The 23,910-nt window shown below is 38.4% G+C and overlaps 1 protein-coding gene and 1 long non-coding RNA gene across 2 annotated transcripts; one reads left to right on the plus strand and one right to left on the minus strand.

Annotated features, from left to right (window-relative positions):
• Positions 1–405: 405 nt before the first annotated feature.
• Positions 406–13,534, plus strand: si:dkey-219e21.2 (zinc-binding protein A33). The gene is made up of 10 exons (XM_063003605.1): positions 406–437; positions 934–1,079; positions 1,731–1,846; positions 4,726–4,837; positions 5,693–5,827; positions 7,284–7,412; positions 9,972–10,023; positions 12,703–12,729; positions 12,864–12,890; positions 13,002–13,534. The coding sequence occupies exons 1-10, from the start codon at positions 407–409 to the stop codon at positions 13,532–13,534; spliced, it is 1,308 nt and encodes a 435-aa protein (XP_062859675.1). The 5' UTR covers position 406.
• On the minus strand, positions 1,265–18,920 carry LOC134321786 (uncharacterized). Its single transcript, XR_010013920.1, has 3 exons — positions 18,806–18,920; positions 17,084–17,215; positions 1,265–2,575 (listed from the first exon to the last, which is right to left on the minus strand). It is a non-coding gene; the product is annotated as an uncharacterized LOC134321786 (long non-coding RNA).
• Positions 18,921–23,910: the final 4,990 nt, after the last annotated feature.

The raw sequence follows: 23,910 nt of genomic DNA on the forward strand, positions 1-23,910 counted from the left end.
CTGGGGTCATAAATCAGGTCCAAAGATCATCCACCTGGAGACAAAAACCAGAGAGAGGAGTGATCTATCGCTCAGTGTCTTTTACCAGCACTACCAGACACACCTGCGCTCAACTAAATTATTATATTCAGGTAAGTTCTTCTTGAATTACATTTATTATCAATAAAAAATACTATAATAATAATAATGATAATTGTAATATGATACTATGATAATGGAATAAATAGATATTCTAAAATTATATTTTATATTTTATCATAAGAAATGTAATACTGTAATGTTTTATTCATTAGAATTATGTTCGTTAAGTTTATTATTTAGTACATTTTAGTACTAATAATATTATTAAAATTATTAAAACATTTAAATTTGTTTTCAGGCAAGAGAACAGACCAAATAATACAAGATGAAAGGGATTCTTAAAAACAAAACTGAGGGTAAGTTTATTCTTTCATATTTATGCCACAAAGCTATCTATCTATCTATCTATCTATCTATCTATCTATCTATCTATCTATCTATCTATCTATCTATCTATCTATCTATCTATCTATCTATCTATCTATCTATCTATCTATCTATCTATCTGCCTGTCATATATCATATACAAGGGATCTTCAAAAAATTTCCGCCAAAAGTCGTGTCTGAGGCACTGAGAGAGAGCTTATAGTCCGGATTTAGCGCCATCTGATTTCCACCTTTTTGGACGCTCAAAGAAGCTTTAAGGGAAAGAAGATTTTCATGTGATGATGATGTGAAAGCAGCGGTGCATCAGTGGCTACGCTGATAGCAGTTGGTACGACGCTGGGAAAAATGCATCGGTTCTATTATAAACAAAAGTACTATGACCATCAGCTAATGTTCATTAGGACCAACTCGTAATAAACAATAAATATAAGACAAATAATACTTTTATTACTTGGTTCGTGGCAGGATTGAACCCTGCTGCTAATGTGAAGGTCGTGAGTCACTCGATTGGTGCGGTACGTTGGAATCTTCCAGAAGAAACTGTGCAAGTTCATAGCTCAGCTCCTGCAGGCCAATTCAAAAGCAGCAAGACCACCTGCTCACGCTCACAGGTAATACCAACGACCGTTTTTAAATCCTTTTTGTAAAAATGATCACACATTTTGTTAACTGCAAAAAACAATCAGTGATTTGTTCATTTTCTTAAACTTTTATTTAATTAACTAAAGTACATGCAAAAAATCACACTCAAAAAAAGTTGCGCCAGAGGCATGTTTACCACTGTGTTGCATCACTTTTAATTCAGACCATGTGGGTTTGTGTGTATTAAACTGGGTTATTAGCAACCTTCCTCAAGTGTGTAAATTAGCCCAGTGATGCAGGGTGAGCTGCCATTTGAAAAGAAAAAAAACAGACTGGCTTCACATGTTTTTAAGAAAGCATGTGTTACCCCTCATCATCTTTAACTGACTATATTAAGTGACTATGACCAAGTGACTATATAATGAATGGGCCATGGTTTAAGTGTTTCCGGGTGGTACGTACCCACAGCAACCCTGATGAGGATAAAGTGATTATTGAAAATGCATGGTGAATGAATTGACAGTCTCAGTATGTTTAAAGAAATATTTGATTACATCTGCAATATTATATATCTAAAGGCAAGTTAATTAATGGAATTTGCAGACCTTACAGGAATCTTCAGCAGAAATAGATAGATATTACATAACGGACCTTGTGTTTCATGTCATTGTTCTCTATAGCAAAGACATCATCAGCAAAGCCTAAAGAACCTTCGCAGTCTGCAGGAGTGTGTCAGTTTTCTAATTAACTGGAAACAACAGGTGGCACAAGTCTGTAAGGTAAGAAAGAATCGTATGTGCCAGCTAATTCTCTTGGCAAGTTATTGTCTTAGCTGGAGATGGTTACTGCTGTAAAGCAATAGAAGCCTGTCAATAAACTGGTTTGGTAATTGAGCTTTGTCTCTTGAATGCTTGAGTCAAGATTTTCCAACAATTCCCCTCCCTAACATTTATTTCCTCCTTTTTGGTGATACAGTATTACAGCAATAGCAATAGCTTGCCAACTGACAACTGCCATAAGATTTTATCTGTCCATAAAATGTCAAGTCAAGTCAAGTCAACTTTATTTATATAGCGCTTTTTACAATAGACATTGTCTCAAAGCAACTTTACAAAATCCAGGACCAACAGATACAAAAACCCCTGTTGAGCAAGCCGAGGGCGACTGTGGCAAGGAAAAACTCCCTGAAAATTACAGGAAGAAACCTTGAGAGGAACCAGACTCAGCAGGGCCCATCCTTCATGGGTGGCCTGGAGGATACTTTAAATAAATACACGATTTACACAAATCATACAAACACAGAATTAAATGATCTAAAAGTCATAACTGGTAATAAATAGATAAATAAACAATTAAATAATAATAGAGTTGTTATCCGCTCTAGTCTTCAATAAAGTCTGTAGTGATTTCTTGTCGTTGCAATTACTCCAGACCCGTCACATCTGACAGGAGAAGCATCGTTGTCCCGGCAGTCTCGACTTCAATCCTTAACCTCGGCGGGTAAACAGGTTTCCATCAGAATGCCCTCGGGGTAAAACAACAGAGAATGTAGTTAATAATGTACAATGCTAGTTGACAAACAGTTTTACAGAGAGTTTTAGACTCCGGCAGCCCTAATTATTACAGCATAACTAAAAGGGAGAGCAAGCAGGTAACAAGGTCATGAAGGCTTTCACAGGACATCAGCGCCCATCTCCCCACCGTCACCAAACCTGAGTGATCGGACAAGAGAGGCAGAACGACAGCAACCCAACATCCCTGATCACCACAAGTTTCTATGACCAAGAACCCCCAAGCTCTGCGCCTTTGTCTATACTAATCAAAAGCCTGAGAAAATAAATATGTTTTCAGTCTAGACTTAAACATTGAGACTGTGTCCGAATCCCGAATAGAGGCAGGAAGATTATTCCAGAGTTGTGGAGCTTTGTAGGAAAACGCTCTTCCACCAGCCGTGATCTTTTTAATTTTAGGAACTATAAGTAACCCTGCATCTTGTGAACGAAGTGGACGCGCTGGGCTGTAGTGATTAATAAGTTCACTCAGATACTGTGGAGCCAGACCATGTAGCGCTTTATAAGTTAGTAAAAGTATTTTGTAATCAATGCGAAATTTAACTGGCAGCCAGTGTAGAGATGATAGAACAGGAGTAATATGGTCAAATTTTTTTGTTCTAGTTAGCACTCGAGCTGCTGCATTTTGAACTAACTGGAGTTTGTTTAAGGATCTACCAGAGCATCCAGTTAGAAGAGCATTACAATAATCTAACCGAGAAGTTATAAACGCATGGATCAGTTTTTCGGCGTCATTAACAGATAGTATATTTCTTATTTTAGAAATGTTACGCAAATGATAGAAAGCAACTCTAGTAATATTATTAACGTGTGTATCAAATGAGAGATCTGAATCTATTGTGACACCTAAGTTTTTTACATCTGGGCTGGGAGTAACAGAGAACGTGTTTAAGTTTAGCACCAGGTTAGACAACTTGTCTCTTGCAGCTTTAGAGCCAACAAGTAAAACCTCTGTTTTATCTGAATTAAGTAAAAGAAAAAATGTAACTAGAAAGGTTAGACTTCAAAATAAATATAGCAGCATTCATGATGCTTATGTAACACTGTATTCAATCTAAGGTTTTGTAATTGGTTAATGTCTTCTAAACAGACGATTCTGAATAAAATAATGGTCTGGGTCATTAAAACCCAAGACTTACACAGTACCTCTGACTAGTAAAGCCATGACATTTAAACTTAAATGAACTGCTAACTTGGATGTGGCACAAATCGCAAACTGTGTATGACATACATTGTCAGAATACTGGCATTTATCTATTTTACACTGATCAGGCATAACATTACGACCACCTTCCTAATATTGTGTTGATTCCCCTTTTGCTGCCCCATACACAAAAAATGGGTAACCCTTGTACTTAAGAAAAGCTAAGCAATGCTTTCTGTTTATCTTTACCTTACCTTTTTACACTCCATTAGTTTGTGGTACACCATTAGTTTTGTGGTAATTAGCATGTTTTATGTCATTTCTTAAGATTGAGAATGGCTAAAGATAAGAGTTTTATTCTGTGGTAATCAGGTATATGTTACAGATATGGTAGAATGACACTGTCAAAAAATGCTGGAGTATTTGTTTGACCAAAACTAGTAGTTTCCTATAATATACATAATTTAAGTTCAGGTTTTAATGATTTTAATTTGAAATTTTTTAAATTATGTTCATGAGCAGTAAAATTCAATCTTGGCATTACTTTCCTTGCGTGCAATCGAATGATAGATTGGACAGTTTTATTAGATAGACTGGATAGCTTTATTGGTCGTGCCTTATCCTAATTATTATGTCATCTTACATCTTACAGGCTGTACAGTGCTGACAGTGATTAGTAAAACATGTATTTTTAAAAGATTTTTTAACTAAATACTGACTAATGATAAATACAGCCTGAAGTCACTTGCTTGTTTGGAGAGCATGCAGAGACAGACAGTAAAACAGTGGACCGTGGTGGATGTTATCAGTAGCTTTATTAGTACTGATAAATTTTCTAATTATGGCTGTTTACATATAATAACAAGACATTTCCACAGTACACTGAGACATCACAACAGGCTCATATTTGTGTCTGTGTGCTGTAAAATTCCAGAAAGAAAAGAGTGTAGAAGAATACAGCAAAAAGTCTGGTGCATCAGAACCACTGGGAGACCCTCAAACTGAGCGCAGTCTGCAGGAGAGCCGCAAACTTATTCTGCAATGGGCAGACGAGCTCAACCGTGTTGACAAGGTCAGATTTATAGCAGATTCATTCTTTAAGCAAAACTCCAGTATTCTTTCACGTCCGGCATAAAGCAGGTAGGCTGGCTACTGTAAATTAGGCTTAGGTGTAACTAAGTGTGAATTAATAAATAAGTGTGTGATGCCATGCAATTAACTGGCAGCCCTGTACAGGATATATGCAGAATGAAGACTTATATCATTATAAGTCACTTTGTTAGTTATTTTAGGCCATGCCTGAGCTTGCTGGAACATGAAATGGTCAAACATATTTGAACACACAATTTCACTGCTATACATTTAGTTATTTCTATTTGTCCTACATCATCAGTGGTAATAGTCATTTATAATTAGCATGTGTAATGTACCACAACAACTAATTATGTTACTTAAGCTGATGGAGCTACTGATTGTAACTACTCAGTTAAAAATACTACTGATGAAATATGATTTCCTTTTTTAAAAAGATTGACACTAAAAATACTTAATGTATTTTTTTTACAATAGGCGGTAGGATATGTACTTTTTTAAGGTTGTACAAAACATTTTTGTTTATTTAGCAGAAAGAGCTTTTCAACAGGTGAATACACGCAATAAAAATGAAGGGCTCTAAACCCTTATTTTTAAATTGTTCACCACACTGAACTAATTGTGTAATAAAATATATATTTATCTAAAATTCAGTGTTTAAGATTTAGCTAAGCCAAGTGGTTCCAAAAATATGGACAAATATAAACAAAAGTGTGCACTTAACATTAACATTTAATTGTAATGTACATATGTCAGTTTCCTTGTAAATGTAAAATGAAAAGCACTTCAAGCTTTTTTCAGTCACCTAATTTTGTTTTGTTTTTTTTCAATACAGATGTCTAAAGCGAGCCCGTGGCTGCAGGAGAGGTTTATGCACAGTGATGAAAATGAAAAGAAAACAGAGGATTATAATGAGCTGGTTCAGCAGAGGGTCATGGACTGGGCCAAAGAGCTACAGAGTGTTTCAGAAGTGAGTTGTTAACAATAGACACAGTGACTGCCCACAATAGACACATTCAACTAACCACCTTTCACCTATACAGAGCTTTCGGTTTTACTACTAATAAAATCTTTACAGCCCCGCATGTCATGAACTATTCACTGCCTAGATCTGGAGAACTGTGCCTTGTGTTGAGATGATATAATCTTTACCACCTTGTATGCCTTGATTTTTAAGCCAGCAATCATGATAGTGATCATTATACTGCACTAATTTACTCTTGGCAGTTAAATAAAATATAACAATCAAGCCGGAGTCAAGATAGCCTGGATCAGATTGAGGATGGGGGTGTTTTTTTTTTTTACCCCTTTTTCTCCCCTTTTAGCGCATCCAATTGTTCAATTAGCATCGTGCTTCCTCTCTGTCTATGCCGAACCCTGCCCGAGGTGATTGAAGCTAACCCGTATCCCCTCCGAAACACGAGCAGCAGCCAGATGCATCTTTGCCACTCACACATTGACGAGTTTGGCACCACCTAGCGTTGCATGCGGAGAGACACACCCTAAGGGCACCCTCTCCCATCTCTGTGTAAGCGCCTCCAATCAGCCGGCAGAGAACGCAATCGCATTCTGACAGAGAGAGACCCACATCCGGTTCTTTGTCCCACCCCCCACATGAGCAACCGGCCAATCGTTGCTCATATAGCCACTCAGCTTTGAGCCGGTAAAGCAAGGCTGGATTCGATACCACGCTTCTCAGAATCCAGCCCTGGTTGCAGCGCGTTTCTTTTTACCGCTGCGCCACCTGAGCGGCTAGGATGGGGGTGTTTGAGACTGGTATTAAAAACACTGTGCTGCAGTTTATTTATGAGCTAGTATTTCAAATGGGTTTAAATTCAAGTATAAGAAATAATTCTAGTTTGGCAAGCTGGCAACACATAGAGTAGCAAGGATAGTATGAAGAATTTGTAGTAAAGTGATGGATCATAAAATTAAGTTTTGCAAATCTAAAATTATACAAATACAACAAATAATTTTGTGTTGTAATTGTGGTAAATTGATTAGCGTGGATCTGAAAAGGCACTGTTAGTTTATCTTTATTTATGAATTGACAGTCCATAATGTCCATTATTTACTAGACAACCGAATAAATTTGAGTTTTGGCATGTCAAGCTTAACTGGTCCAACAAAAACAAGTTCTGTTTGTTCGATTGCATTTGCTAACTTGAGTTTGTTGTTACCAATTGGGCTTACAACCATAAACTGTTACAATCTAGCAAACAATGTAATCTTGCATTTTAGAGTTAAACTTAATGCAAAATGACTCGAGATGTTGATTTACATCAGAGCTCTGCAATGATTTGCACTGATCATAGTGCAAATCCACATCCACTGAAATCACTAGAGTGTAATGTATGTCAGCTGGACAACAGACTTTGGTTTGAGACCAGATGTAACTTATACCATCCATTTTTGTTTCCATTTAGAGCTGTGGAATGGTGGGAGATGAGCTGGCACATACGCTTTGTTTGCTTGGCCTGAAAAAAAAGAGGCTGGTTACTTTAATGCCACTCCTGGAATTTATTACCTGGTCCTTATTAAAGGATGACAGCAAGGTCAGCCAATGTTATTATTATTATTATTATTATTATTATTATTATTATTATTATTATTATTATTATATTTTCATCAACCTCTTCATCACAGTTGTGGCAGATTTAATTTTACTGGGAAACACTGGGTGCAAAGCAAAAATACCCTAAACAGAAATCTTTCTTTTTCACACAGTTGAATAATATAAGTCTGCACACCCCTTTCACCTTCTTCACGTTTTATTACATTACAGACTTATTCTATAAGGGTGTGCACACCCGTTGATATGACACCCAAAAGTGAGCTGAGGTGCATTTTGTTTTCACTGATACTGCTTGAGATGTTTCTATAATTTAATTGGAGTCCACCTGTGGTAAATTAAATTGATTGGACATGATTGGGGATTGCCAACACCTGCCTATATAAGGTCCCACAGTTGACAGAGCATATCAGAGCAAACTCCAAGCCATGGGGTCAAAGGAATTATCTGCAGACCTCAGAAACAGTGTCAAGGCACAGATCTGGAGAAGAGTACAGAAAAATTGCTGCAGCTTTACAGGTTCCAAAGAGCACAGTGGCCACCATCATTCGGAAATGGAAGAAGTTTGGAACCACCAAAAATCTTCCTAGACCTGGCCGCCCAGCCAAACTGAGCAATCAGGGAAGACGCGCCTTGGCCAGGGAGGTGAGCAGGAACACGAGGGTCACTCTGACAGAGCTCTAGCGTATTCTTGTGGAGATGGGAGAACCTATCAGAAGATCAACCATCCAGGCAGCACCCCACAAATCACGCCTATATGGTAGAGTGGCCAGACGGAAGCCACTCCTTAGTAAAAGGCACATGACAGCCTGCTTGGAGTTTACCAAAAGGCACCTAGAGGACTCTCAAACGATGATAAACAAGATTCTCTGGTCTGATGAAACCAAAATAGAACTTTGGCCTGAATACGAAGTGTCACGTCTGGAGGAAACCAGACACCTCTCATCACCTGGCTAATGCCATCCCTACAGTGAAGCATAGCGGTGGCAGCATCATGATGTGGGGATGTTTTGGGGACTAGTCCTGATAGAGGGAAAGATGAATGCAGCTAAGTACACCGAGATCCTTCAAGAAAACCTGCTCCAGAACACTCTGGACCTCAGACTGGGGCGAAGGTTTACCTTCCAACATGACAATGACCCGAAGCACACAGCCAAGAGAACAAAGGAGTGGCTTTGGAGAAAGTCTGTGAATGTCATTGAGTGGCCCAGCCATGGCCCAGACCTGAATTCATTCGAACATCTGTGGAAGGAGCTGAAAATGGCTGTGTATCGACGCTCTCCATCAAACCTGACGGAGCTTGCAGGGATATATCAAGAGGAATGGGCAAAAATGTCCAGAAACAAGTATGCCAAGCTCGTAGCTTCCTACCCCTTGAAGCTGTAATTGCTGCCAAAGGTGCATCAACCAAGTATTAGGTTAAGGGTGTGTACAGATATTTAACCCCTAAATATTTTCAAAACCCTGTTTTCACTTTGTAATTATTGGTGATTGTGTGTAGATGTTTGAGGAGGGCGGCACGGTGGCTTAGTGGGTAGCACTGTCGCCTCACAACAAGAAGGTCCTGGGTTCAATCCCCAGGTGGGGCGGTCCGGGTCCTTTTTGTGCGGAGTTTGCATGTTCTCCCCGTGTCCGCGTGGGTTTCCTCCGGGTACTCCGGTTTCCTCCCACAGTCCAAAAACATGCCACCAGGTTAATTGGAAACACTGAATTGTCCTATAGATACCTAGCCGCTAGATGCACTAGTGCATTGTAGTGCCGGTCCCAAGCCCGGATAAATTAGGGAGGGTTGTGTCAGGAAGGGCATCCGGCGTAAAAATTGTGCCAAATAAATGAGCGATCATGAGGATGACTCGCTGTGGCGACCCCTGAAAAAGGGAAAAAGCCGAAAGAAGAAGAAGAAGTGTGTAGATGTTTGAGGCTTAAAAAGAACTCAATCTACTGTATTATAGTCAGACTGTATTAAAGTCTGTAATGTAATAAAATATGGAGAAGGTGAAAGGGGTGTGCAGACTTTCTGGCATGACTGTAAGTGCGTGCAAGTTCTCTAAAATTTATAAGCCACTCTTATCAGTTCATGGTTTGGCCACGTCATGCATGATAAGGATGATAAGAAGTGGAGGATATTCTTGATTCTGATTACCAGAAAGCAGTGATTAAAGTCCAATTTAGAATCTGGGTCAAGTCTTTTTGCACATTATTTTTCAGCAAAATAGTATTAGACAGTCACATTAACTTCAGTGTGGGAATCTAACAATACAGCAGTGTTCCTAAACCAGCCGGAAAAGTGGCTAAAAGGGGTTTTTGTATCCGTTGGTCCTGGATTTTGTAAAGTTGCTTTGAGACAATGTCTATTGTAAAAAGCGCTATATAAATAAAGTTGACTTGACTTGACTTGACTAAAAGCATGTTTCACATTTATCAGTTATTATGTATTCTAATTATATGCTTGTAGTGTAGAATTGTGGGCCACACTTTGTTCAATGCCTGGTTAAGAAAAGTCTTGAAATATAGTTGCATGTGTTTTTTTTTTTTAACACAGGAAATGGTTCCTCAGCTGTGGCTTTCTGCTAAGCAGGGCTCCTGGAAAGCAGGTGAGAAGGAAGACCTACCCTGTTCAACATCTTAATTAAAAAGGAAATATAATAAATTATCAAGTCAGTATAAACCTTAAATTATTATTAATAATTATAATTAATAATATGATTCATGTGTATTTAATACAGGGTGACATGGTGGCTAAGTGGGTAGCACTGTCGCCTCACAGCAAGAAGGTCCTGGGTTCGATCCCCAGGCGGGACGTTCTGGGTCCTTTCTGTGTGGTGTGCATGTTCTCCCCGTGTCTGTGTGGGTTTCCTCCGGGAGCTCCAGTTTCCTCCCACAGTCTAAAAACATGCAGTCAGGTTAATTGGAGACACTGAATTGCCCTATAGGTCAATGGTTCCCAACCGGTCCGGTCCGCGGGTCATTTATTACCGGGCCGCACAGAAATAATAAATAGTTAGAGATCGCTACGTCAGCAATGAAAACACTGCTTCCATTTCCAACACAGGTGTTTATCATCTTATATCACTTGTTGCAGCAATAAAAATTTTTGAGCAGTATAGTTATTCTATTTTGAATCCTCCCACCCCCGCCAGTCCATAAAATTTTATCTTACAGTGCTGGCCAAAAGTATTGGCACCCCTGCAATTCTGTCAGATAATACTCAATTTCTTCCAGAAAATGATTGCAATTACAAATGCTTTGATATTAAAATGTTCATTTAATTTGTCTTCAATGGAAAACCACAAAAAGAATTGTCAAAAAGCCAAATTGGATATAATTCCACACCAAACATAAAAAAGGGGGTGGACAAAAGTATTGGCACCCTTTGAAAAATCATGTGATGCTTCTCTAATTTGTGTAATTAACAGCACCTGTTACTTACCTGTGGCACATAACAGGTGGTGGCAATAACTAAATCACACTTGCAGCCAGTTAAAATGGATTAAAGTTGACTCAACCTCTGTCCTGTGTCCTTGTGTGTACCACATTGAGCATGGAGAAAAGAAAGAAGACCAAAGAACTGTCTGAGGACTTGAGAAGCAAAATTGTGAGGAAGCATGGGCAATCTCAAGGCTACAAGTCCATCTCCAAAGACCTGAATGTTCCTGTGTCTACCGTGCGCAGTGTCATCAAGAAGTTTAAAGCCCATGGCACTGTGGCTAACCTCCCTAGATGTGGACGGAAAAGAAAAATTGACGAGAGATTTCAACGAAAGATTGTGCGGATGGTGGATAAAGAACCTCGACTAACATCCAAACAAGTTCAAGCTGCCCTGCAGTCCGAGGGTACAACAGTGTCAACCCGTACTATCCGTCGGCGTCTGAATGAAAAGGGACTCTATGGTAGGATACCCAGGAAGACCCCACTTCTGACCCAGAGACATAAAAAAGCCAGGCTGGAGTTTGCCAAAACTTACCTGAGAAAGCCAAAAACGTTTTGGAAGAATGTTCTCTGGTCAGATGAGACAAAAGTAGAGCTTTTTGGGAAAAGGCATCAACATAGAGTTTACAGGAAAAAAAAGAGGCCTTCAAAGAAAAGAACACGGTCCCTACAGTCAAACATGGCGGAGGTTCCCTGATGTTTTGGGGTTGCTTTGCTGCCTCTGGCACTGGACTGCTTGACCGTGTGCATGGCATTATGAAGTCTGAAGACTACCAACAAATTTTGCAGCATAATGTAGGGCCCAGTGTGAGAAAGCTGGGTCTCCCTCAGAGGTCATGGGTCTTCCAGCAGGACAATGACCCAAAACACACTTCAAAAAGCACTAGAAAATGGTTTGAGAGAAAGCACTGGAGACTTCTAAAGTGGCCAGCAATGAGTCCAGACCTGAATCCCATAGAACACCTGTGGAGAGATCTCAAAATGGCAGTTTGGAGAAGGCACCCTTCAAATCTCAGGGACCTGGAGCAGTTTGCCAAAGAAGAATGGTCTAAAATTCCAGCAGGGCATTGTAAGACACTCATTGATGGTTACCGGAAGCGGTTGTTCGCAGTTATTTTGTCTAAAGGTTGTGCTACCAAGTATTAGGCTGAGGGTGCCAATACTTTTGTCCGGCCCATTTTTGGAGTTTTGTGTAAAATGATAATTGATTTGACTTTTTTTTCATTCTCTTTTGTGTTTTTTCATTGCAAGCAAAATAAATGAAGATATTAATACCAAAGCATTTGTGATTGCAATCATTTTCTGGAAGAAATTGAGTATTATCTGACAGAATTGCAGGGGTGCCAATACTTTTGGCCAGCACTGTATATGAAACCGGTCCGTGATGCAAAAAAGGTTGGGGAGCGCTGCTATAGGTGAATGGGTGTGTGTGTCTATGTCCAGGGTGTTACTGTGTGTGTCTTGCGCCCATTGAAATGCTGGGATAGGCTCCAGCACCCTCACCCCCAACCCCCCGCCCCGCAAAGTGAGAAAGTGAGTGAGTGAGTGGCACTAGTGTACAGTATACAGTTTTCAGTGTTTTATGAAGAGCTAATAAACTTCTAAAATACATTTTTGTCACCTGAGATTTGATTGATTGTTAAGCAGTTTATAAATGCTGGATATCAAGATAAGAACACAAACTTTATTTTTAATGGTGTCCAAAAAATTCTACGTGTCATAATGGATTTTAATTGGATTGGTTTGGTTGACTTTTTTTTAGACCATTTACAGTTTATCATTTAGTTACAGAGTTTGTGACATTTTTACAAATGAACTATTTTTCTCCTTTTTTTCTAAAACAGGCACACCACAATACATCCCCAACTCTGGTAAGTTTACATAAGTATCATCACATTTAGATAGTAAAATTGGTATGAATATCTAATAATAATTTCCCAGACCAATAAAGATCTGGCATGTTTATGTGTAAACTCTCAATAATGTTTGTATCTTTTTTGTACAGTGTGGAACTGGATCACTAGTGCATCAGGTACATCTTTGACTTGATCATAAAAATTACTCATAATATTCAAAATAGTAAATATAATATACTTACCAAAACTAAGTACTAACGTTCACCATGCTTCTTTATGTTTCATAGTTAACGTTACTCTTGACCCTATGACTGCTCATCCATGGCTGTCAGTTTCTGATGACCATACCAGTGTTCAGGAGGGCTTACAAGAAGCAGATGTGCCATTAAGCACTCAACGTTTTGACAGCTGGCCATGTGTGCTGGGCTGGCAAGGCTACATGAAAGGCCGCTGCTATTGGGAAGTTAATTTAGTAAACAATGGCTACTGGAGAGTTGGGCTCACCACTGCTGGCTCTATGAGGCAGGGCCGCTTTCCCCTGAAGCCATCCAGCGGCTACTGGACACTATGGAAAAGCACACGTCAGTTCTACGCCTGCACAGACCCTGAGACGACCCTGCCACTTACACTGGTGCCAAAGAAGATGGGAATTTACATTGACTATGAGGAGGGTCAAATCTCTTTCTACAATGTGGAGAACAAATCACACATTTTTACCTTCACGGGGCAATTTAGTGAGAAGCTGTACCCGCTGTTTGCTCCATTGGATGGTAGGACAGTTATTACAGTATCCTCTCCAAAAGAAGACAGCGCTTTATAATAATAATATATTACCTAAACAGGTTTAAACAGTGATTTACACAGTGCATAAGATAGTGTAGCAATAAAACCTTATTTATATTTAAAAGGAAATAAAGTAGTATCAATTAATAGAAAACTTCCAAACACCCATAACAACATAAACAGTATTTTATTTTATTTGTAATGACTGTTATTGTACTGTGGCTTGTAAATTAGCAGTAATGTAGACTTATTATTTAATTTATTTATATTGTTTGCTTGTCTAAAAGGTACAGCTATATGCAAAATGTTTTGCACCCATGGCCAATATATTTTTAAATACATACAAAATATACACTCTGCAGCAAACTATTTAAAATCTATATATTTTTTTTACTTGTAATGCTCAATTACTTTAAATTGAATCAATGTATGAAATAGTTAATTATTGAGAATGGGGGTGTTTGAGACTGGTATTAAGGTTCAACTTGTTGAACCTTAATTGACTTGACTAATTTACTGATTGACTTATTAGAATTTATTAAGCAGGTCAAGAATTGTCATTGGGAATAGTTCCTTGCCACATCCAGAACCCCTCCACCTGTGACTTAAATAATTCCTTTAAACATTGAGCTGGCACCCAACAACCACAGACAACCACATATCTTTTCACAAAATCAACAAAGTGTGTCATTTGGCCAGAGGTGCCCTTTTGCATACATCTGTATTATTATATGTGTCTCTTTCAGCAGCCAATTATTTATTGTGACTGCTGCAATACTGTACTTTATTTTTTATTATTTCTGTATTTATAAGTGAAATTAGAAAATGAATACACTACTAGGTGTGTATACTATCTATATCCAAAGTGTTTTGTTTGTACTTACTATTTCTAGGTAAGCATCAGATATGTACAGATGATAGAGAAACTCAGTGATTTTCATAAATAAGCTATTTTCTGTGTTTTCAAACAGAACCCAGTATATTATTTTATTGAATAATGTACAAATGTTCTGACTTTTTATTGAATAATGACGACTTTTACCCTATTTAAATAGTCTTTAATGTGGTGTTTATTACTGATTAATAAATTGTGACATTTTGGCATTATATAATAAGTTATTATTTTTTCTAGCTTGACTGTTAAGGAAAACAACATATTTTTACGTTGCCTGCACAGAACCTTGACCTCAACTCTTTTCAACACACTGATTTGGAACACTGCACAGAACCAGGCATTATCGCTCAGCCACAACTTCACTAATGCTTTATAGAAGAATGGAGGCTGTTTATAGAAGCACAGTGATGGCTATTGCCCATGTTTCGTGCCTGGTATAAAGTGTATTTCCAATCTATTGCCAATCCAGTGCACCACAGCAATACAGGCACTGTTACCAGCTTATAAATCAGAAGATTGAAAGAGAAAAATCAGAGAAAAATAATCACAGGAAAAATTTACTAGTTCCATATCCAAATTTTAGCTTTGCTTTGTGGTTATTTTAACTGTTGTCTCTGAAGAGAAATCGCAGTTGTAATACATTAAGACCTTTTGTGATGTCACATGACAATCTAAGCTAACTAACCAAAACCGCAATAGAGAACAGCATTTTTCAGAGAACAGAAACCAAAATCTAATTTTACCTTAATGCAAGTAAAAAGTTTTCAGGATAAGTCTCTGATTTAATCTGATTAATTAGTGATCCCAGCTTCACCTTAGCTTTTAGGCTACATTTTCAACTGTATATACAATATAATTTGATACTGATGTGTAAAAGAGTCAAAAGGTTGTGTTCAGATCTGCACAGCCTCTATTCTCCGAATCCCACTGCACCTTTATGCTAAGAACACACATATACATATTACTGTGACTTGGTCATACAGGGCAGTGATAGCTCAGTGGTTAAGGTACTGGACTAGTAAACAGAAGGTTGCCGGTTCAAGCCCCACCACCACCAAGTTGCCACTTTTGGTCCCTGAGCAAGGCCCTTAACCCTCAATTGCTCATCGTGTTCAGCTCATTGTGTAAGTCGCTTTGGATAAAAGCATCTGCTAAATGCTGAAAATGTAAAATGTAAATACAGGCTACAAAACACAGTGTATTTTATCACATCAGGTCTGAGATATCTAACTAAGCAAAGCATTATGTGCATACAGTAATTTTAGTTTTCATGTCATTTTCACGTTTTACCATTGCTGTATCCTGGATCTCAGCAGTGGTGACCAGCATGACAGACTGCTGCATGACCCGAGTGAATGATACAGTAATGACTTAATGTTGGGTTACATTGCTGGATAGTTACAACTGATGGTTTTGTAAAGGTGTTCCATCTTGCCACACCCATAACCCTTCCACCTGTGACTTAGTAAGTCCAAGCCAAAAAAATTGTGTCTCTAAAAAGCTGCTCATATGGCCAAGGATAAACTCCTGTTACATAAAAAGAAGTGATTAAATGTTTAAAAGCATTGAAAAACCTGTTTATCATTTAATATTTGTATGTAATTTAATCATTACAAACAAACATTTAAAGGTACAGCATGTGGTGTTGGTGAAACCCAACTCTTTTGTCCTAAAGTGATGGATTTGAACCTTTAGTCTGATTGAATTACATTAGGAAAAATCTGTGCAAATCTTTAATGAACGCTGTAAAAAGCAGTGGCTTAAATAGTGCAGACAAGTGACAAATCAAAGTAAAATTTATGCCATCAAACTGCTAGGCTTTCTTCTGCATCTTACAAAGAAGATTCTCATTTTGTCTCTCATAGTTGAAGTGTACCTATGATGAAAATTACAGACCTCTCTCATCTTTCTAAGTAGGAGAACCTGCACAATCAGTGGCTGACTAAATACTTTTTGGCCCCACTGTATGTGGTACACAAGGCTAGGTAAATTGTAAAAAAAAAAGTGCAATTTGGTTTCGATTTGACAATACACGGTTCTATAAATGAACTGGGGAAAACATGCAATATAACATTAAACACATCTAAAAATAGATTTCGGATTGAATTGGTGTTTAGGGTTTTGTTTACTCTGAATAGATAGTTTAATATGATTAATATGATTCATTTGTCAGTTGGCTGTGGCATCAGCTATCTTTTATGGAGTGGTATGCTGGGGCAGATAGATCTCTACGGCAGACAAGAAGAGACTGAACAAACTCATTAAGAGTTCCAGGCTCTGTCCTGGGAAGCCCCTTAGACCCAGTGCAGGTGGTGGGATACAGGAGGATGTTACCCAAGCTGGCAACCATGCTGGAGAATGACTCCGACCCCATGCATGAGACTCTGGCAGCACTGGGCAGCTCCTTCAGCGACAGGCTGCTTCACCCCAAATGTGTGAAGGAGTGGTATCGCAGGTCCTTCCTTCCTGCTGCTGTAAGACTCTACAACCAGCACTGTTTCCAGCAGATCACGTACACACACACTTAAAACTATACAAGTAAAAATACAGAGAAATGGCTTTATAAATGGCTTCATAAATTAGAACTTGGAAGTAGTTTATAAAAGTGAAGAGCTCTTAAAGAGCTGATCATGTTTTACTGGAACCATTGCTTTTGTTTCCCACTTTTGCCATGTTAGTTATAAATTATACCTGTAGTGATGTTGTGAAGTAATGCAGTGAGTCTCTGAAGGTCCTCATGAAGCTTTAATATCTCTCTCTGAGAGTTCACCTCACCCAAACAAGCTCTGCTAGCATTTAGGCCTCCAAACATATTTGATAATGCTGCAATCAGAAATACAAACATGTATGTATAAACACGGTTTATGCCTACCTATGAACAATCGACAATATCTGCTTCATTTTGGCATGAATATGCTTAGGACAGGACACAAGTCCAATGCAGTTCAGCAGGTGAGATTAAAACCCAGCTCTCCTGGATCCTGGACCTGTGCAACACTCAAACTACCTATACAGATAGCACAGCTGTAAATCTGCTCCTCTATACATGTTTATTTAACCATGCACTCTGTAGCAGAGCTCTGTAACAGATTGACTAAATTAAGGCTTACAGATAAGAAATTGTGTTATTATTTTTATATAATACAGAGAGTGGCCAGTGTGATAAAAAGTCCTTTAACTATTAAGATGGTGATCAAAAGACCCAGTGGCACCCACATGCTTCGAGGTGTTTTATTCTCACTCAGTTCTCTATCTGCAACTGTGAATTATATATTTTAAAATATTTAGTACACAATTTTAAAATTACAATGTTTACTGCCCATTTTGATCCAAGTCATAAAGACAAACACAATCAACATTTATACTCGTTTTTTCTCACTGTTAATAACATCATTTGTATATTAGCATAGTAGACTAAATCAAGTATGTACCCTGTGTTAAGTCCAATTATTTTGGTAAGGTCATTACCCAATGTGGCCAGTTAGGATGAAAAGTCCTAGATTGTCTGGGACAATAGTTTATATACAGCTGGGTAAGAGGTTAAACTTGGCATGAATGCACAATACTATGTATGGAGACAAAGGGCACTCAGACCAATATATCTCAAAATATCTACAGGTAGGCATTTGATGGATGCTGCTATCCAAAATGAATTACGGTTGGCTAAACAGTACTTATGGCCACTTGGCACCAAGTACCACACCAAAGCTTCACACATTTTGTCTACATTTAGCAGATGATTTAATCCAAATTACATATTAGATATTAGATACTGTAACAGGGCAGGTCACGCAACAATTAAAAATGAACCAAAGTGCAGGATGCCAGAAAAAAAAAAGTCACAAACGAAGATGGGATAAGCACAAAATAAACACAGTGGTCAAAATAATAGAAACAAAGTAGCAGCCCACGGCAGTGAAAGTGGATAGAAAAGGGAAAGCACAGAACTTTAAAATGGTTGTCACAATACAACAGACTACTCAGGCTGTCTGTGACAACCCACTTCGTGAAAAAAAACAGCAGAAAACCAGACAGGACCAACTCTGGCACTAGTTCCAGAGAAAAGCAGGTTTTTCTCTGTTGGCAGCTCTAACAGAGGAGCTGCCAACAGATAAAAGCTTATCATGAAATTTCATGGAACAATGTCTTACTAGAGGTCACTCACCTAAAGATTAGATGAACTGATGATGCAACAAGACATTGACCAATGAAAATCAACAGAAGGATGCCAAGTTATAATTCATAAACAAGTACTAGTGTTTATTAGCTTAGGTAGCATCTGTTTGTCTGTTTTAATGACTTGGATGATTAGACACAGTTTATTAGCAATTAATGTCAAAATTCAGGACATTAATAAACTTTTTGTTGAAATTGTACATATTTAAAATGCAGAAGCATCTTAGGAGGACTTACCTGCATATATGCTCCTAGGATGCTCAGAAGTTATATGAGATACTGCCATAACTCAGCTGTTTTTATTAGCTGTTTAGAAACTTAGACCTCTGAGTTCGTAAACTGAATGCTCCTTCTTCCTCACTCACAGTTTCAGCAACATTGCCTCTTTTTCTGGGAGGGGTAAAAAGGTGTGATTTTTTATTTAGCTGTAAAAGGACAAGGAGTGAACAGACTGGAAATGCACTATTTTAAAAAAACAGAACACAGTACAATCTTGACATTGATCATGGTTTAACTGAATAAATCCAATGTATTTTCTGATTTTAATGTTTTAATTTTCACAATAATTATATTACATATAATGCACAGTTAACTTTACAACACCCCATCTCGTCCTGTTCCAACAGACTCTGTGCAACAGTATCAACCTAATCAAAAAACAACAATAAAAAGGAAACATAAGCCTATGTTCTTTTGTAGTGAGTAGTGATTTGTAAATCCATTTCACCTGTAGGTATAAACCAACACTTTACAGGCATGTCACACTGCACATTAAGCTGCTGAGAGGACTGTTACCATTTTTAGCAGCCAGCAGTTAGTGGAGTGATACAGGTATCGTGAAAAATCAGTGTTACTGACTCATTGTTTTCTCATTACGGCATGTAAGCGAGCCAAGTGCAACAGCAAACGTTTTTCAACCCACACACGTAATAATTTTTATATACACAGTTCTATTAAATAGAGTGTTTGTTGCTTGGTACCGTATTTTATTGTATTTTTATCGTTTTTCGTTTTCATCTTTTTACACACCTTGTGGATCTATTTCTTTTGATACTTTTATTTGTGCTTTTGATACTTTTTGTTCTTTCTACTGTACATCGCGTCTGCGGCCGGTGGTGAACGGTTGATGAGTTTTCCTGGGATCGGCACAATGTTGAACTATTCCGTTGACCAGCTGAGGAAGTTCAACAATTGCACTACTCCATCGTGTATTTCAGTCATCAAACAGCTTGGACTCCTTCGCCGGCCTCGTTATATTCACAGGGGCTCCCGGAGAAAGCTTGTTTATTTTCGAAACGGTAACGCTATTCCATCCTTCTGGTCAGCCGTGCGCACTGCCGCTCCGCAAACACATCTTCAGAGCACTGCTGCCTTGCACACTAGTAGCGGTGTAGTCTCCATGACAACGCTGTCCACGGAGTGGGATGGGAAACGCGGAGTGGACTTTGCAAATCTCCGTTCTCTTCCTCGTTCCTCACAGCCAACTACACAACAATACCACTTGAAAATGGCATTGCTTAATGTTCGTTCACTCAACACAAAAAGTACTGTACTTAGTGAATTTATATCTGACAGTGAACTAGACTTTTTCTGTCTCACTGAAACTTGGCATAAACCCTTGGATTATTTTACATTAAATCAGACCACGCCAATGGGATACTCGTATATTGATGAACCTCGTATGGAAGGGCGAGGTGGTGGTGTTGCTGCAGTCTATAGGGATGATATTAAAATAACCACTTTGTCTTTTCCTGCTGCTCTTTCTTTTGAACACCTGGCTTTCAAGTTGTCAGGGCCTACTCCTCTGGTCACTGCTGTAGTTTATCGTCCGCCAAAGCCAAACGCTTCCTTTCTCTCTGATTTTTCAGATTTTTTAACCCAGCTTAGTGCCCTCTCATCCTCTGTACTGCTTATGGGTGATTTTAACATCCATATTGATGACAACAACTGTAAATTTGCCAGGGAATTTTTGGAATTGTTACAGTGTTTTAATTTCACACAACATATAAATTTTCCAACTCATAAAAAAGGTCATACTCTTGACCTTGTCTGCTCTACTGGTGTCCTAGTTCATCAGCCGTCCAGCCATGACCTTACTGTCTCTGATCATTTGACAATCATCATGGACATTGAGGTCACTAAGCCCATCACTAGAGCTAAACGTAAAATATCCTTCAGGAATCTTCAATATATCTCTCCCTCTGCTTTCTCAGATTCTCTTGTTAAAAAGATGTCTGTCTGTCCTGTACTGTCTAGTAATTCATCTGACCTTGTCGATTACTATAATGACATACTCGCCTCATGTCTTGATGAGCTGGCTCCTTTGAGAACCAAATTTGTTTCATTTAGTCATTCTGCACCATGGTACACAATTGAGCTTCACCAAATGAAATCCCGTAAACGCCAGCTTGAAAGACTTTATAAGAAAACCGGTCTAACAGTACATTATCAGATTTATTCTGATTATCTTCAACATTACAAAGACGCTCTTACGGCAGCCCGATCCACTTACTATTCCGAACTCATACATGCTGGATCAACAAATCCTAAGACTCTCTTTTCCACAATAAATAAACTTCTCAAACCAGTTGACAATACTACCAATTCCTTTACAGTTGACAAGTGTAACTCTTACCTCTCATTTTTTCAAACAAAAGTTGAGAATATCCACAATTTTCTGACAGTTTCCCCTGTCATCTCTGTTTCTCCGCCTATCTCACCTCAATTTATTACCCAGCCTCTGTCTCAGTTCTCACCTGTGTCTCATTTGGACCTATCTGAGATCTTAACAGGGATGCGAAGCTCCACTTGTGTTTTGGATCCTGCTCCATCAAAACTTGTTAAGGGTTGTTTTCCAGTTATCTCATCACTTATCACAGAGATAATCAATTCCTCTCTTAGTTCTGGCTCAGTCCCTCAATCACTCAAATTGGCTGCTGTTACTCCCATACTTAAAAAACCTGGACTTGACTCTAATATTATGAGTAACTTTCGGCCCATTTCCAATCTTCCATTTCTGTCGAAAATACTGGAACGTGTTGTTGCCTCACAGCTCAAAGATCACCCAAATTCCAATAATCTATTTGAATCATTTCAGTCTGGTTTCCGCCCCCAGCACAGCACTGAGTCAGCCCTCCTCAAAGTCACAAATGACCTTCTTCTTTCCTCAGACTCTGGACAAATTAATATTCTCGTCCTCCTTGATCTTACTGCAGCTTTTGACACCATTAATCACTCCATTCTTCTGTCCCGCCTTGAATCCTCTGTCAACATCACTGGTACTGCCCTTTTGTGGTTAAGGTCATATCTCGTAAACAGACAACAGTTTGTTAATATCAACAATTGTAGTTCTGCCATTGCTCCACTGTCCCAAGGCGTTCCCCAAGGCTCAGTGTTAGGTCCCCTTTTGTTTATTCTTTATATGCTCCCCCTTGGTGACATCATACGTCGGCATGGTTTACATTTCCACTGCTATGCTGATGATATTCAGCTTTACATCTCCTCCAAATCCATTAATACTGAACTTCACTCCACTCTGACAAATTGCATCACTGAAATGAAATTGTGGATGAAAGCTAATTTCCTCAAATTAAACTGTGAAAAATCAGATATGATCATACAACCCTGGCAAAAACCACAAAAAATTTTCAAATTACCATTGATAATGACACTTTGTCTCCGTCTTCTAACATCCGAAATCTTGGTGTAATTTTTGATAGCAACCTCTCTTTTGACCGCCATGTAAATCACATCACCAAAACTGCTTTCTTTCATCTAAAAAACATAGCACGTCTACGTCCATCACTCTCCTTTTCTGCCGCCAAAACCTTGATTCATGCTTTTATTACATCCAGAATTGATTATTGCAATAGCATCCTTTATGGTACATCTAACAAAATCCTAAAAAAACTTCAGTATATCCAGAATTCAGCTGCTCGCCTCCTTACTCATACTCGCTCCCGTGATCATATTACACCTGTTCTCCAAAAACTTCATTGGCTTCCCGTTGCTCAACGCATTCAATTCAAAATTCTTCTATTCACTCACAAAGCTCTCCATAATCAGGCCCCATCCTACCTCACCGACCTGCTCCATCAGCACATTCCCTCCCGTAGCCTTCGCTCTTCTGAGGCTAACCTACTGTCCATACCCTCTAGGACCAAGCACCGGACCTGGGGTGACAGGGCCTTTTCCATAGCTGCTCCATCTTTATGGAATGCTCTCCCCAAACACCTACGAGATTGTCCTGACCTGTCCAAATTCAAGTCACTTCTCAAAACTCATCTATTCAAAATGGCATTTAACTTGTAACAACACGAAATAAATGCTTTTATTTTTGCTATTCTTTTTAATAGTTTTTATACTTAGATCACGACAGAAATGTGAAGTCCTAGATCCTAAAACTTGTAAAGTTTTCAGTTTCCTGATTGCATGTGAATCTGTCCTGTTTCTGTCTCATTTTAAGAAATTGTTCTATATTTGTTGTTCTCTCTCATAATTTAGCTAATTTTTAATGAACTGTCTTATGCTGCTCTCTTTGTTTTTATCTTAATTATTCTTGATGTTGATGTACTATTTTGATTTTGTACTATGATTTGTATGGTGTATGTACGTATTTGTTTTGATTATTTGTCTTATGTAAAGCGTCTTTGAGTATCTTGAAAAGCGCTATATAAATAAAATGTATTATTATTATTATTATTATTATTAAGAAGTACTAATAATCATTACTAAAATAATCTTAAGAGAGGAAGAAGGCTGGTTATATTCTTATGAATAATTCTCCAGGCTGTTTAACAGCCAGCTCCCACCATGATTATATAAATCAGTCCCATTTGAAAAGATGTTGCACCCGACGGTCTTGAAGAAGTATACTGTATATAGTATACTTTTAGTTCATCATACAGGTTTGTGAGGTTTGTAAAGAAATGGGCTAAACCCCACAATGCAGAAAATTATTCTGTTGTTCTGTTTTGGGTTGGAAGATATGAGAAGATTCTTGGGTATTGTATAAATACTAACAGGGGATTTTACAGAACCAACAAAACAACAGCAAATAGGGGGTAATAATAATAGTAATGGTTGTGAATTAACCATTTGAACATACAGTGTATCACAAAAGTGAGTACACCCCTCAAATTTCTGCAGATATTTAAGTATATCTTTTCATGGGACAACACTGACAAAATGACACTTTGACACAATGAAAAGTAGTCTGTGTGCACCTTATATAACAGTGTAAATTTATTCTTCCCTCAAAATAACTCAATATACAGCCATTAATGTCTAAACCACCGGCAACAAAAGTGAGTACACCCCTTAGTGAAAGTTCCTAAAGTGTC

Source organism: Trichomycterus rosablanca, chromosome 10 (genome assembly GCF_030014385.1).
Source record: "Trichomycterus rosablanca isolate fTriRos1 chromosome 10, fTriRos1.hap1, whole genome shotgun sequence".
In the NCBI taxonomy this organism is placed as follows: Eukaryota; Metazoa; Chordata; class Actinopteri; order Siluriformes; family Trichomycteridae; genus Trichomycterus; species Trichomycterus rosablanca.